Source organism: Phacochoerus africanus, chromosome 13 (assembly GCF_016906955.1).
Source record: "Phacochoerus africanus isolate WHEZ1 chromosome 13, ROS_Pafr_v1, whole genome shotgun sequence".
NCBI lineage: Eukaryota > Metazoa > Chordata > Mammalia > Artiodactyla > Suidae > Phacochoerus > Phacochoerus africanus.
This window is the reverse complement of record NC_062556.1, coordinates 63,324,439-63,338,175: the sequence shown is the minus strand read 5'-3', so window position 1 is coordinate 63,338,175 and position 13,737 is coordinate 63,324,439. Positions and strand designations below refer to the sequence as shown.

The 13,737-nt window shown below is 41.5% G+C and overlaps 1 protein-coding gene across 1 annotated transcript in view; it reads right to left on the bottom strand.

The window, feature by feature from the left end:
* Positions 1-13,737, bottom strand: part of GPC6 (glypican 6) — a 1,121,514-nt gene that overhangs the window by 91,825 nt on the left and 1,015,952 nt on the right. The window contains exon 6 of the mRNA XM_047755763.1: positions 5,871-6,014. Within this exon, the coding sequence (XP_047611719.1) occupies positions 5,871-6,014 (144 nt within the window). The remainder of the gene's footprint in view (positions 1-5,870; positions 6,015-13,737) is intronic.

Genomic DNA, 13,737 nt, shown 5'->3' with positions numbered 1-13,737 from the left:
TGGGAGTTGCTTTGTCCATTTTGTTTCTGAACAGGAAGATGAAGTGCACGGCTCGATGATATTTTATAAGAACTTATATCTACACGTATTGATATTACAACAGATTTGTCACCAGTGGCCATCCCAATACATTTCAGAAACTGCATTGTGTTTTCGGAAGAACCACATCCAGGATCAAATTTCGGATCTGGGGTGTGTGGGGGGGTGCTCTCTAAGGAAGGTTATAGCCACAAGCAGGGAGGTCCAGCATATTGGGGAGTAGGTGGGGATAACAGTATGACTTGCGCTCTTTCCAATATGATCAAAGACATCCTTCTTTCTGCAGGACACTACAAGGGTCAAAATAACCATCAGATAAGGAGATGGAACTGGCTCAGCTGCTGGAAAATCAGGAGGCACCAAGAGAACGCATTGGAGGGGGCTGGTGCCCACTCTGTCACCTGGAGCTAGCCGAGTGGCACCAATTGGACTCAACAAATAGAACCCTGACTTGTCCCACCCACTTATGTTTGCTTCTCCCACCTTCCACTTAGCACCAGGAGACCTGAAGCTCTCTGTCTTCCCTGTTCCTGCCTCAAGATCTTCCCTTCCAGAGAATTCCTGCTTCAGATTTACCTCTTAACTTTCTTTTATCCCAACTGCCCTGGGCTCAGAGAGCTGGAGGAAGGAAGAGGAATATTACTCAGAGGACATTTTCTTTTAAACAAATGCATTTTAAAGGAGGAATTTTAGATGCAGTGTTACCACTGCCTGAATTTAGGGCCAGGCAGTAGCCCCACGATGTCATAGGTGTGTTGCATGAATAGATGAGCTCATCAGATGAGTGGCGTCGTGTCATCTGGGGCCATGATGCTACACAGGATTCAAGTCTTTACTAAGTGGTAGTACCAGCATGGAGGGGTATTATGAAATATTATGGATAACTTAACTCTCTGATTATTATGGTTAATTAGGTAAAGTCAGGTCAGGGAATCTGGGTGTGCCTGTTCTCATTCCCAGTATAAACCACTTTGGAGTAAAAAAAATATCCAGCGCTTTCTCCCTAAATACTCTGAAAGACATCAGTAAATTTGAGCAGGGAAAAAAAGAGTAAACAAGCCATCCCACAAACTATTTCTTACCCCTGTAAATTCTCTAGGTCCCAGCTAATGGAAAAATTAGCTCCTTATGCATGAGAGCTGATGTTGGCTTGTTGTTATTATTAGCGAGGTAATTATTCGCTCAGCACAAGAAGAAAAAAGCCAATATATTCTATCAGGGAAGAGCTAGTTTTTCAGGCAGACTACACTTAGTCTGAACATTGGGAGAGAATTTAAATCAGCCACCAAATGAGCTCGTCTTTCACAAAGCTGAGATTGAAAACCTTGCCATCGGGAAAGAATACCCAAATGGGCGTTAACCATAAACACCAAGCTGAGAGGAAGCTACTAAACCCGCTAGCCACGCACAGGGTTCAATTAGCTCTCTAGACAGTTTGGAAAGAGGAAGTGAAGGTGGGATTTCTCAGAAACTCTCTGGAATGATGGTACAAAGACAAATGGGGATGAGAGGAAGAAGGAGAAGACCAAAGCTTACACTATGTTGCATTGTCCTCCACACAATCCTCTGGGAAGCAAGAGGAAAACAAATGCAAAGAAAAAAGAAAGAGAGATTATTCTATACATCGTAGCACAGCACAGGTAGAGCATTTAGCTTTGCAGACTGGCATTCCTACCACCCCCGCCCCCAACTCCCGCAGAATGACCAGTAGAAATTTGAGAGTCTGCACACAGAGTAGGTGAAGTTGAATACTTACTGCAGATTCTTTGGTCTACCTCATTGCCAGCTTGATGAATTACCTTCCAGGTCTAGGTTTGGTTTTTTTTTTTTTTAATCTACTTTAATAAAATATATTCCTCAAAGATGCACAATTTACAGAACATTTTTGCTCTAACGAATCAGCTGTAGTAAAATCAGGCACACTCCCTGCCCAGTTGTGTTCAGGAGCTGTATAGCCTGTTGTGTGGTAACCTTCTGAGCTGCACCACCGCTTGTTCTTTACAGAGGATGATCTGAAGCACCTTGGTAAGCTCAGATCTTACAAATCCAACTATTTTGTGTGGATTTCTTTTTCTACTTCCGGTGAAGTTCCAGTGGCATTTTCATTAAAGAAATCATGGTTTTACAGCATGTTACTTAAGAGAATTCACAGCCTATACATTCTAATCTCCCATATAGTAATCTCTCCTTGAGAGCAAATAATCACCTCTGTTTTCTTTTTTAATTGAAAATCAGTAACAGTGGGCGGGGACAAGAAGGACTGCTAGGGTGGGGTTGGGGACAAGAAAGAGACACATGTTGATGGGACTAGTTTGTTAACCTAATTGGTTGATGGCATTGGTTTCTTGGACAAACCGTGGCTGCTGGCAGGAAGGACTGTAGTATTCTCTGGTGAGTCAGCTTTCCATCAGCCAGGGAATTTATACAAGTATATTCATTCATTATTGGATAATAAAAATAACTTTAGGACAGTATGTCTGAAAGCTACACTGAAATGGTTTTTTACGCCCATATTACTTTGGAGAACACACGGAATGTTTCCTAGTGATACAAAAGAATTGACCACTTCCCCATACATGTAATAGATTGAAGGATGGGAGTGATATATTTTTAAAAGAGAGTTTTGTTTTTGATTGTCTTATATAAGTTTTAGCAGCACTTTACCCAGTGTGGGATTAGGAGCTCTATTTCTAAAAAAAAACCCCATAATTTTTACCACTTCATTTTTATTTAAAAAATAGCTTTATCATAACTGATAAAAGAACATTTACTGACAGATCCCAAAGGTAACGGCTACAGGTACTAATTGTAAATGGTAGTAAGACGCAAATCTCTGAGAATGTCATCATTATTTTCACTTTGGCAAAAGGGGCAGGGCGATTGGGACCATCTTTTGAAGCTGTCCTCTGAAGCATTTTCTCTGCTGAAATATTGAGAGAAATTAAAGGAAATCTTTTCCAAGTATCCTTTTCTGGGACACAGACATCTTACAAATATTCAGGAAACATCTTTTCAGGGGAAAATGAAAACAGTCCTGGAAAGTGCTACTAAAACTTACATAAGATAACTGAAAACAAAACTCTCTTTTAAAAATGTATCATTTCCATCATTTAACCTCTTATTGCATGTGCAGGAACGTGGTTTATAGACCTGCTTATAAACCATCCAAATAGGCAGTAATATATGGCAGACCCATCAGACTCTTCACCAATGCATGTATCTTGAAGACAATTTTGTCTGCCGGTTGCACAGCAGAGAGTGGCCAAGATAACAGCACCAACCTTTCTACTATTCAGAACTATGTTGACCCCTCGAAGGGACGAAGGCTTTGGGGAAGGCCATGGCCACAAGTGGAGAATCTAATGTTAGCTTTGGGACTAGCTTGTGTTTCTCAAGAATAACCTTGTCTCGGTCCTTTCGATGTGGAAATAGTCTCTTGGTCTTAGGAGCTGGCCAAGAATTTCCAGGTAGGTTTATGGCTGGCTGTGAATTATAAAGTGCTAATTCTTGCCTTTTGGAAAGGAATTGGAATTTAACTGAACAACAAATGAATAACTCTATTATTCTCCCTTATGGAGCCTGAAGCCACATCTGTGAGGAAATAAGTCCCACGTGCTATCGAAGAGCATTTTAAAATAAAATCGGCTTATTGGTTTAAATTCCCATGCACTGACTCTGGTCCTTATGTATCTTGAATTTGGTCCTTGGTTTTTTTTTTTTTTTCTCATGATGATATGATTAACTGTTAGCAATTATGTTCAGAAAAAAATAATTATGTATCTTTTGGGGGTACATGAAATGGAAGATCCTTAATCAGTTTGCAGTTGCCAAGATTCTTCAAGACTCATATTTCAGGCATTTTGAGGATGATCCATGAAGTTTCTTTATAAAAGGTTCAAATTCCAATTTTTCATATCTACTAGATTGTAAACGTCACGTGAAATGCTCAAAGTCTTGATGTTTTATTGAAGCTTAACTGAACTGTGTAAATGCTGCAGCCTTGAGAAAAGTATTTTTCTCGCTCTACTTCCCCTGTTTGAGTGTGTGTGTGTGCATGTGTGTGAGTGTGTGTTTGTGTGTGTCTATCTCTCAGGGGAGGAGAGAAGACTTCTGTTTCAAAGGCAAAAGAATTAATTAGAAGTCACAGATGTCATTATATTGTTCAAAATCAATGCAGGTTAAACCGCATGCATAACGTACCCCATCTGTTTACAAATTTTATTTTCCCGTGTTAAGAACATTTAACCTGAGATCTATCCTAACCAGTTTTTAAGTGCATGACACAGTGCTGTCACCTAAAGGCACAATGTCATACAGCAGATCTCTAGAACGTATTTGTCCTGCATTGTGCTCTGTTCTTAGAGTTTATGAAAATTCTGAAACGCCTGAATTGTCTCAATAACTAAGTTAGAGCCAACTAAAAATGGAAAAAAAAAAAAAAAAGGAGGGGACAAGAGGGGGATCAAACCCATACTCAGAAATTGTGCTCTGATGAAAAGGATCTTGACGTAGAAAGGAATTTGGAAAATAAAAATTCAAACAATGCAACCGAATGAAACTATCATTCCTTTACAAATAGCTAGTTGTTTGGTGGAATCTAATGGGTCGATCTAAAGAAAAAAAGGGACTAATTTTAAACTTTTTTGGACACTGAATAGAGAACAGATAAAACTAAGGTGAAGTACAAGGTTGAAGGAATTATCCAGACGACCCCTTTTTCAAAACCGACCCTGAAGAGTGGGCTTTATTTGCGAATACACAGTAATAAAATTTAGTGGTTAATGACTCCACTTACCCCATCAATTTGGCACTTTGTGGATAGGCCTTTGTGTTGTAAGTACATTTCATTTTTATAGAGAGAAATGCTTACATGTACTTACTTTTGAGGCCAAATGCTAACAATTTAATCTTAGGAGTTCTACTCTGTAGCAGGATATTAACTAAAATGATAAAGTAATTTATAACAGGGACTAATAAAAGTATTTTCATAACCAGAAATCTTTGAGATCTGAGTTTATATGACATAATCAGATGTGGTTCAAGTGTTTTATGACCTTAAGGCTTTTGTCTGTGAATTTTACATCTAGATAATTGGCAAAGCAACATTAACAGCACTAATGATTACAGGTATATAAATGGTTTATAGCGCTATAAATTGTCTCAAAAACAATTGGGTCATATTTCTTTGAAATTATGAGCTTTTCATTTTTACAGCAAAACTTGATGTTTAAAACACATTAAAATTGTGTTTACTATATTTATAGCTGCAATCTCCAAGTAAATTGTTTCAATGATAGATATTTGGTCCCTTGCCACCCATTTAAATGGATCAAAGAGGAACCATTTCTAAGGATTCCAACTTTTAAAAGACACACAAAAAAGGGGGAAAATGGTTGTAACACTTACTTGGGGTCTCTTGGCAAGGTCTTTCAAACAGAAAACTTTGCACATAAGGAACATTTCTAATCGAGGGGCCCTGTATCATAATTGAATAAATAAGTGAAGCAGATGAATAAGAAATTCACTATTGTAATTATATCTCCGGAAGATATAGTAACTTAGCCTTGAAATGAATATTTCAGAAGAAATATGGAGTTGAAAATTTGGCCACCGCATAAGGGGATTAATAGCGATAAGACTTCTTAAGTAATCTAATTCTCAACCTAAAAGGAAGATCTCATTACGTTTCAATATTCTCATTAAGACCAGGAGCTGATCTAAGAATGAGATGACTTTTACAACCAACTTTTTCAGAATCCCATCACATCCTCTGAAGAATAACCTTGGGAACAGAAAGCGGCCGCAAGGACCATCAATCCGAGACAACTCACCAGCCGGTCCAAGCTCGTGCCTGCAGCAGTGGTTGGTCTTTCCTCAGGATTGTAAGGCCTGAACCGTGTATTAAAGTTCTCAGGAACTGCGCGGGCAGATCTGAGAGCTGGGGCAGGTTTGGGCTGGCCACATCCCTGAAAGACCTGGAAGAACCATTGAAAGGTTAAGAAAATTAAAAAAGTGAGTTTCTTCCTAAGTTTGTGATGCCAAAGCAGCCAGTGCACTGGCTTCCACCTGTTTCATGGAAGGCTGACCTCCTATACACGCCAATTTGAAACTTAAACAAATACAATCAGTCATCAAACAGAATTACCCAGTCAGGTGCTGTGACTGATGGCCTGACTCTTATTTTCTTTTTCTTTTTCTTTTTTTTTTTTTGTCTTTTTGCCATTTCTTGGGCCGCTCCCTCGGCATATGGAGGTTCCCAGGCTAGGGGTCGAATCGGAGCTGTAGCTGCCAGCCTACGCCAGAGCCACAGCAACGCGGGATCCGAGCCACGTCTGCAACCTACACCACAGCTCACGGCAACGCCGGATCGTTAGCCCACTGAGCAAGGGCAGGGATCGAACCCGCAACCTCATGGTTCCTAGTCAGATTCGTTAACCACTGCGCCACGACGGGAACTCCTTACTCTTATTTTCAGCATACACAGTCAATCCTTATTACGTATGGATTCCTTTTTGTGAATTTGCCTACAGTGGACGCTCTCCATATCCATGGATTTCACATCTTCAAATTCAGCCAACCTCGGATCAAATTCAATTTTGGTATCTGCAGGTCTCCTGGAACTAATCACCCACAGATACAGAAGGAAGACTGTACTCCATAAAATTAATTTGTGACCCCCAAATAAATACTCAAGCACTTTGCAGACATGGGCAGAGCGGCAAAGTTCATGAAATCCAACAAAGGGAAATTCTGCCTTCTTGTTTCAGCTTTCATGCTGTAAACAAATGCCCTTTTGTTGGTCTATTTAGTGCCACATCTTTTTCCCCCCCACACTTTTGTGCTTTTATTAGCCCCTTTCCCTGTTTAAAGCAGCCCCCAACTATATGGCTGAAGTGTTATCTCACGTTCCTAAGCACAATAAGGCTGTGATATGCCTTATGGAGAAAATATGTATTTTATTTTATTTTATTTTTGTCTTTTTAGGGCTGCATCTGTGGCATATGGATGTTCCCAGGCTAGGGGTCCAATCAGAGCTGTAGCCACCGGCCTATGCCACAGCCACAGCAACGTGGGATCCCATCCGTGTCTGCGACTTACACCACAGCTCTCAGCAACGCCATCGTCTTAATCCACTGAGCAAGGCCAGGGATCGAACTGGCATCCTCATGGATACTAGTGGGGTTGGTTAACTGCTGAGCCATGATGGGAACTCCCGTATTTTATTTTTTAAAAATTATTTTAATTTTTTTTTTTCATTTTTGGCCACCCAGCAGCATATGGAGTTCTTGGGCCAGGGACCAGATCCAAGACACAGTTGTGACCTATATGCCAGATCTTTCAACCCATTGTGCTGGGCCAGGATTTGAACCTGTGTCCTGTGCTGCAGAGATGCGCTGATCCCATTGGGCCACAGCGGGAACTGCAGCAAATATGTAATTTAGATAAACATCATTCAGGCGTGAGTTATAGTGCACTTGGCCATGAGTTCAATGTTAATGAATGAACAATGTATATATCACATTAGGTGTCTTTCAGGAAAAACACTCATAAAATAAGGTTATGTATTAACTGGTTAATAAAAATGTGGCTAAAGGCTTGAAGAAGCCTAACCTTGTATTTCCTGTAGGAGCAGTGGTTCAGTAATTGCGAGTTCAGTGTTTTCAGCGACTTATAGAACGTAGCTACATGCAAATAATGAGAATTGGCTGGATTAAAAATAGGAATAGCAGTAGTTACTTTCTAGGATGATTTCAGGGTGAAAGAAATTGCTTCTCAGACATTTTTCATGGACTTGAATTTAGCATTCAAGAAACATTCATTTGGGATCCTTGGTATTCTGACAAAGTACTTTATGGGCAGCATACAAGGCTAAATAACTTGAGTGTCTTCTCTTTGAATAATGAAAACCTCTACTGGACAAAGTCTTTGCAAACACTCTCATGAGCCACGGTATGGAAATAGGATGAGCAAACGTGGATACAGTCTGTATAATGACTGTTTCCTCTAATTTTGTCGTTGACAGCTGTTCATGTCACAATTAGGGTTGCCGTGGGAAATCAAACATTCTATTGTAATGATCTCAGGGACAGAGCTGTTCGTTCTTTTCCACAGTGATTTCAATCAGGGTGGTGTGGGGGTCCCTCCTTTGCTGGTTGGAAGCTTGGTATTCTTGCAGGTTATCAAGTGATAATCCCTTTACCAGAATCACAGGCGCTCTAGTAAGTAAGTAACACGTGCAGGCAGCTTGGATGAAGTTTAACTTTCCGATTCTTCCATTTCTACACAGGAGATGATTTTTCTCCTGGATACCTTTTGCAGGAAACTTTTCGGGACGACTGCTGCCATCCCGTTCTTAACTTACGGGTGTGTGTTTAGAATGCTTTCCTTCGGGTTTTGTTATTGATTCTGTGTTAGCGCTAAAACAAGCGTTTTTCATCGGGTGTGTTATGGGATTTCATTGACGTTCACAGGGGGCTCCTGAGGGCCATGGCCAAGGACACATCCCACCTTGAGACCCAATTCATTTAGTTCTACCACGACAGCTGACTTCCTTTTTTGTTCTGTTTAAAAGTTCTCCTTCCACTCAGCACTTTGCGGAGCGGGAGCACTTTGTCTTGGCATTCGTGGAGATTGGTCTTAACACACTATTGATCATTCTCCTCTCACACAATTTCTGAAGTTGATGGTGTAAACCAGTGTGATAAAGACAGGGGCCCCTTGCTCCCTGGTGCCTAAATCACTGCCCAGCGGCAAGGTCATTGCTGATGGAGAGCCTTAACATTTCTGAAGCTCCAGGGTTCTGCCGAGTGTGCTCTTTGGGACTGCCTCGAAAATGACAGCTGACTTTTAAAAAGTGTAAAGCCTAAGGCCAAACAATATTAATGGCCTTGCCGAGATTTCTTGAAGTGGGGCACCCAAAGAGGTAACAGACCTCCTTAATTCGCTCTTGGGAAAGAATCTGGCTCACTGGCTGAGTTAAATCAAGGGAACAAGAAATGCCCTGAAAGAATATTCGGGCCCCAGGGGAGATGTTTCCTTGCAACAGAAAACCTTACCACTTGTTTGCTTTTTTATTTTATTTTATTTTTTGAGAGTGTTAATTATAATCATGGAACAGAGGTGCGTTAATATAAGTCGTTTTCTGTTATTCTTTTCAGGTTTGGATTTTGAAGATGACTTCAGTGCAGGAATTGCTGCGTGGTCTGTGATCCAAACACAGACTATGAAGGAAACACAGACCCCTCATTATTATGGAAATAACACCTCGCCCCATAATCAGGTGGAAACCTACATAGACATTGGTCGCAATATGTCAAGATATGAATTGTGAAGGTCCTTCAACACAGAGGCTATTAGACCCTTTGGAAAAGGGAATGGTCGTAAGAGAGATCCTTCAGTACGGAAGCACCAAACTTAGGGATCGCTTTTCAGCATTTTACAAAACCTGAAACGAACAAACAAGCGACCAAAAAACCCACTTGCAAAGGAGACCAGAGCATCCACACACGGTCTTTGTTTGGGAATGATTTAAAACACCCGTCTGATTCTCGCGCAGAGGATGTATCCTAGACAACATAGATGCGTCAAAGATCTTAGAGGAAGTGCCAAGTGGAAATTAATAATTTCATTTTTTAACACACGCAATGTATGAGCCAGACAAAGTGGTTTTAAAACATGGATTTCATGGGGTGGTGGACAAAAGGAATTCCCGTGCGAAACATCTGGACAGGGTCACAGACCATTTCCTGAGCCTGCCACGGCAGCAGGACAGTCAGGTGAAGATTTGTGGCTCTGAGGCTGTATGACTACAAAGAACCAAGGAGCTCTCTTCCTGGTGGCCTGGGTGCCCCACGATTTTATGCTTTGGATAAGGGTAAAAACAGAGGAGTGAAGAATACTGGGAGGAAGGGTCTTAGGTTAAATGAATCTATAAATCAAGGTTCTCCCCCAAGGAGGGTTCAGGACCAAAGATGCGGATTTATTAGCCTCAAGATGATATTTAAAACCGGAAACTGGTTGCAGACATCAAGAGAAGGTGTGTAGGCAGGTGGGGCTGAAGGGGCTAAGGACAGCCTAGTGCTTTGCCAACAGTCAGAGAACCTCCCTGAACTTTAGTTTCCTCTTCTGTCAGATGGGAATAATAATATTATTTACCACACACATAGGCAGTGGGGATAAAATGCAATACTTAAGGCAGGAAAACAGACACCAGTGTCTGGAAAAGTAGGTGCTGGATAATAATTAGCCAATTATGTCATTCTGCAATGAGTCCTTTCTAGTCTGTTTCTCTCTCTCTCTCTCTCTTTTTTTTTTTTTTTGTCTTTTTAGGGCTGCACCTGTGGCATACGGAAGTTCCCAGGCTAGGGGTTGAATCGGAGCTGTAGCTGCGGGTCTACACTGCAGCCGTAGCAATGCTGGCTCCGAGCCGTGTCTGTGAAATACACCACAGCTCACGGCAACGGCAACGTCAGATCCTTAACCCAGTGAGTGAGGCCAGGGATCAAACCTGCTTCATCAGGCTACCGTATGCTCTGAAAAGGGAGAAACTCATTTGCAGTGTTTTCCCAAACTATCTGGCCCAGGGTTCTCCTGGAAGTTCTCACAAGGTGTTCCAGGGAAAACACTGGGGCCCACTTTGAATTTCATTTTAATTAGCCAAGAGGAGAGGTGAAGCAGATGCAACTGCATTGACTTAAAGGTATCTGGAAAGGCACTTCCCCCTTTACTACCTTTTTTTTTTCTGTCCTTTAGGGCCACATCCACGGCACATGGAGGTTCCCAGGCTAGGAGTCTAATCCGAGCTGTAGCCACCGGCCTACGCCACAGGCACAGCAATAGGGGATCCAAGCTGCATCTGCAACCTACACCACAGGTCAGGGCAATGCCAGATCCTTAACCCACTGAGCGAGGCCAGGGATGGAACCCACAACCTTATGGCTCCTAGTCGGATTCGTTACCCACTGAGCCATGATGGGAACTCCCCCTTCACTACCTTTAATTGGAGAGAAGAAACACTATTTTCAGATACTGAAGTTTTTCTCTTTACAACAGAAGTTTCCGGAGGATGTGGCTGTAGGCTAAGCCACCCCCTCGTGGAACTAACCACCAGGTCTACTCCCTGAAGAAACGGAGTCAGTATTACCTCCTGCTTGGCTCACTCCAAGGGATGTTGAAAGGGATAATTAGAAAATTTGGAAAAGTGTTTGGAAGTCCCGATGTAGACAGATGCTACAGAGGTACGAAGGAATTAACCTTCCACTTGGTCTCACAAAACCTGCGGATTTGGGGAAGCTACCTGGCTCAGAATCCTCTTTTAAGAGGATTACTAAGACAGTGTCTCTGAGTGTGTCGGCATTCTGAAATTAAAGAAGCTGACATTAAAAATAGAAAGAGCTGGAGTCGTGGCCTAGCGGTAACGAATCTGACTAGTGTCCATGAAGTTGGGGGTTCGATCCCCGACCTTGCTCAGTGGGTTAAGGATCCAGCGTTGCTGTGGCTGTGGTGTAGGCCAGCAGCTGCCACTCTGATTCAACCCCTAGCCTGGGAACTTCCATGTGACAGGGGTGTAGCCCTAAAAAGACAAATAAAATAAACAAAATAAAAAATGGAATGGGCTGAAAGAAGAGATGGTTCGTTGTTTTGGAGGGACAAGAACGAGGGACCGTGTGCAGAGACACCAGAGCCCTGTCTTCAGTTGCTGGGTTTGCGCATTTTTTCTTCCAGAACATCACAGCATCTTAACATACTTCCTTAAAATAAAATAACACTGCATGCACTTGTTCAGTGATGCCCATAGATTTAGACCTCTCTCTTTGTCTCCTTCGTCTTCTGCAGGTCGAGTATATGTTCACCAAAGTTGTTATTGGCAAATCTGAGAAGCAATGGCTGCAGAGCAATCCTGTTTCAGCTCCTGTTTTTTGTTTTTTGTTTTTTTGGTTTTTTTTTTTTTTTTAATTTACCTTTTCAAATTCAACTCAGTGGCTTTTTATTCTGTTGGGAAAGATGTTGCTATTCCTTTAAATCATTTTGAAATTTTCCGCCAGAACTCTCACCTTTTATATTGGTATAGGTGACAGGTAATGCTACCTCGATTTAATTGGACTGGATGTTTTCAGTGTAAGTGATGTTTGTTTATTGGATTCTAATTTATACTAGAGTGTTAATGAAGGAACTATTTGTTAGATGACTACTTGGGGAAATCAAAACGATCCTTTTTTCCCAAGGAAACAGAAGCTACTCTATCTGCATATATTTTGTTCAAATGTAGCCATTATTTTCATGAGAGACAGATGTGACAGGAAGACATGAATAAAAGTCTGAAAGCTTGGAGTCCTGGTTTTGGTCTTTCTCCTTATATTTGTTCTCCCCAAATCTCAAGGCTGTTATGAAGGTAAAATGACATGATGCTTACAAAAGACACTGAATTAATGAGGTAAAAAGATGTATTCTTATTCTACTGAAGTAATCTGTAATTAAATAGGACAATAGCAAGTAACAAATCAAATCTAGGGACCATGTAGAGTGATGAATGAATAATTTAAGCTCTAGGAAGAAGAGGATCTTAAGCATTTTGCTCATCATTGGACCCCAGAATCTTAAAAAACCGCACACATAGTGTGTGTTTAAAAACAAATTGAAACTGAAAGATGATGAATAAATAAAATTTCTAGCCATAATTTCTCCCTTTTGCGAACATTGATTGAAGGCAATTAGGAGGTCGATTTCTGTAATGAGAAGGAAAAGACAGGAAAGGAAAGAGAACGAGCGCTTATTGAGTGTCTGTGAAGGACCAGACTCTCTCTGCCGTGTTTCACACACTCATCTCAACCGTCAATTAGCTCTTCAAAATCAAAGTGGAACGTTTTCTTCCTTGACTTCAGAAAATACAATAAATCCTTCAACCACATTAAAAAAAAAAAAAAAGGTATTTTTCTAACTTCATTTACTGCACCAAACTAAAGTAAAACCAAATCACCAACTTTGTTTAACGGATAACTAGAACCAAAAAAAATCTGGTTTCTTGATCATCTGGTAATAGCTCCTCACTGGGTTTCACCAGACAGTTAGAGAGCAGAAGCGTGCCTAGAAAATAGGCTTGACTCTCTGTCAGTGGGAAAGCTATGAGCAAGTCTTCTGGAAAGAACTGGGCTCCCATCTCAGGCAGTGGCTGTTTCCCCATCCTGTCCACGGCGCCTGCACTCGGTTGAATGGCATCCCTGTCGCTAATCCTCCAGGCTCAGCACAGGGCTGGGGGCCCTTCCTCAAAACGGAAATGAAACATGAAGGCTGAAATGGGTGTCAAGGGGACATCCACATGTCATCAGTCAATAGACACGAGTAAGTTAAAATAGTAAAAAAACCCCTTTTCATTAGAAGTAGTAGCAAGGAAAGCCCCATCATCACTGAGATACAAAATTAAACTGACACCCTCGAGCCTCATTTTCACACATTCTTTTCTGGTTCCTAACAACAATCTGCTAATACTCCATGGAGCGTTTTCCTGAATATAAATTTAGAATTTTTTTTTTTTTTGGTTTGTTTGTTTTTTGTCGTTTTAGGGCCACATCTGCGGCACATGCAGGTTCCCAGGCTAGGGGTGGAACTGAGCGGCGGCTGCCAACCCACGCCGCAGCCACAGCAATGCCACCATCCGAGCCGTGTCTTTGACCTACATCACACCTCACAGCAACCCTGGAT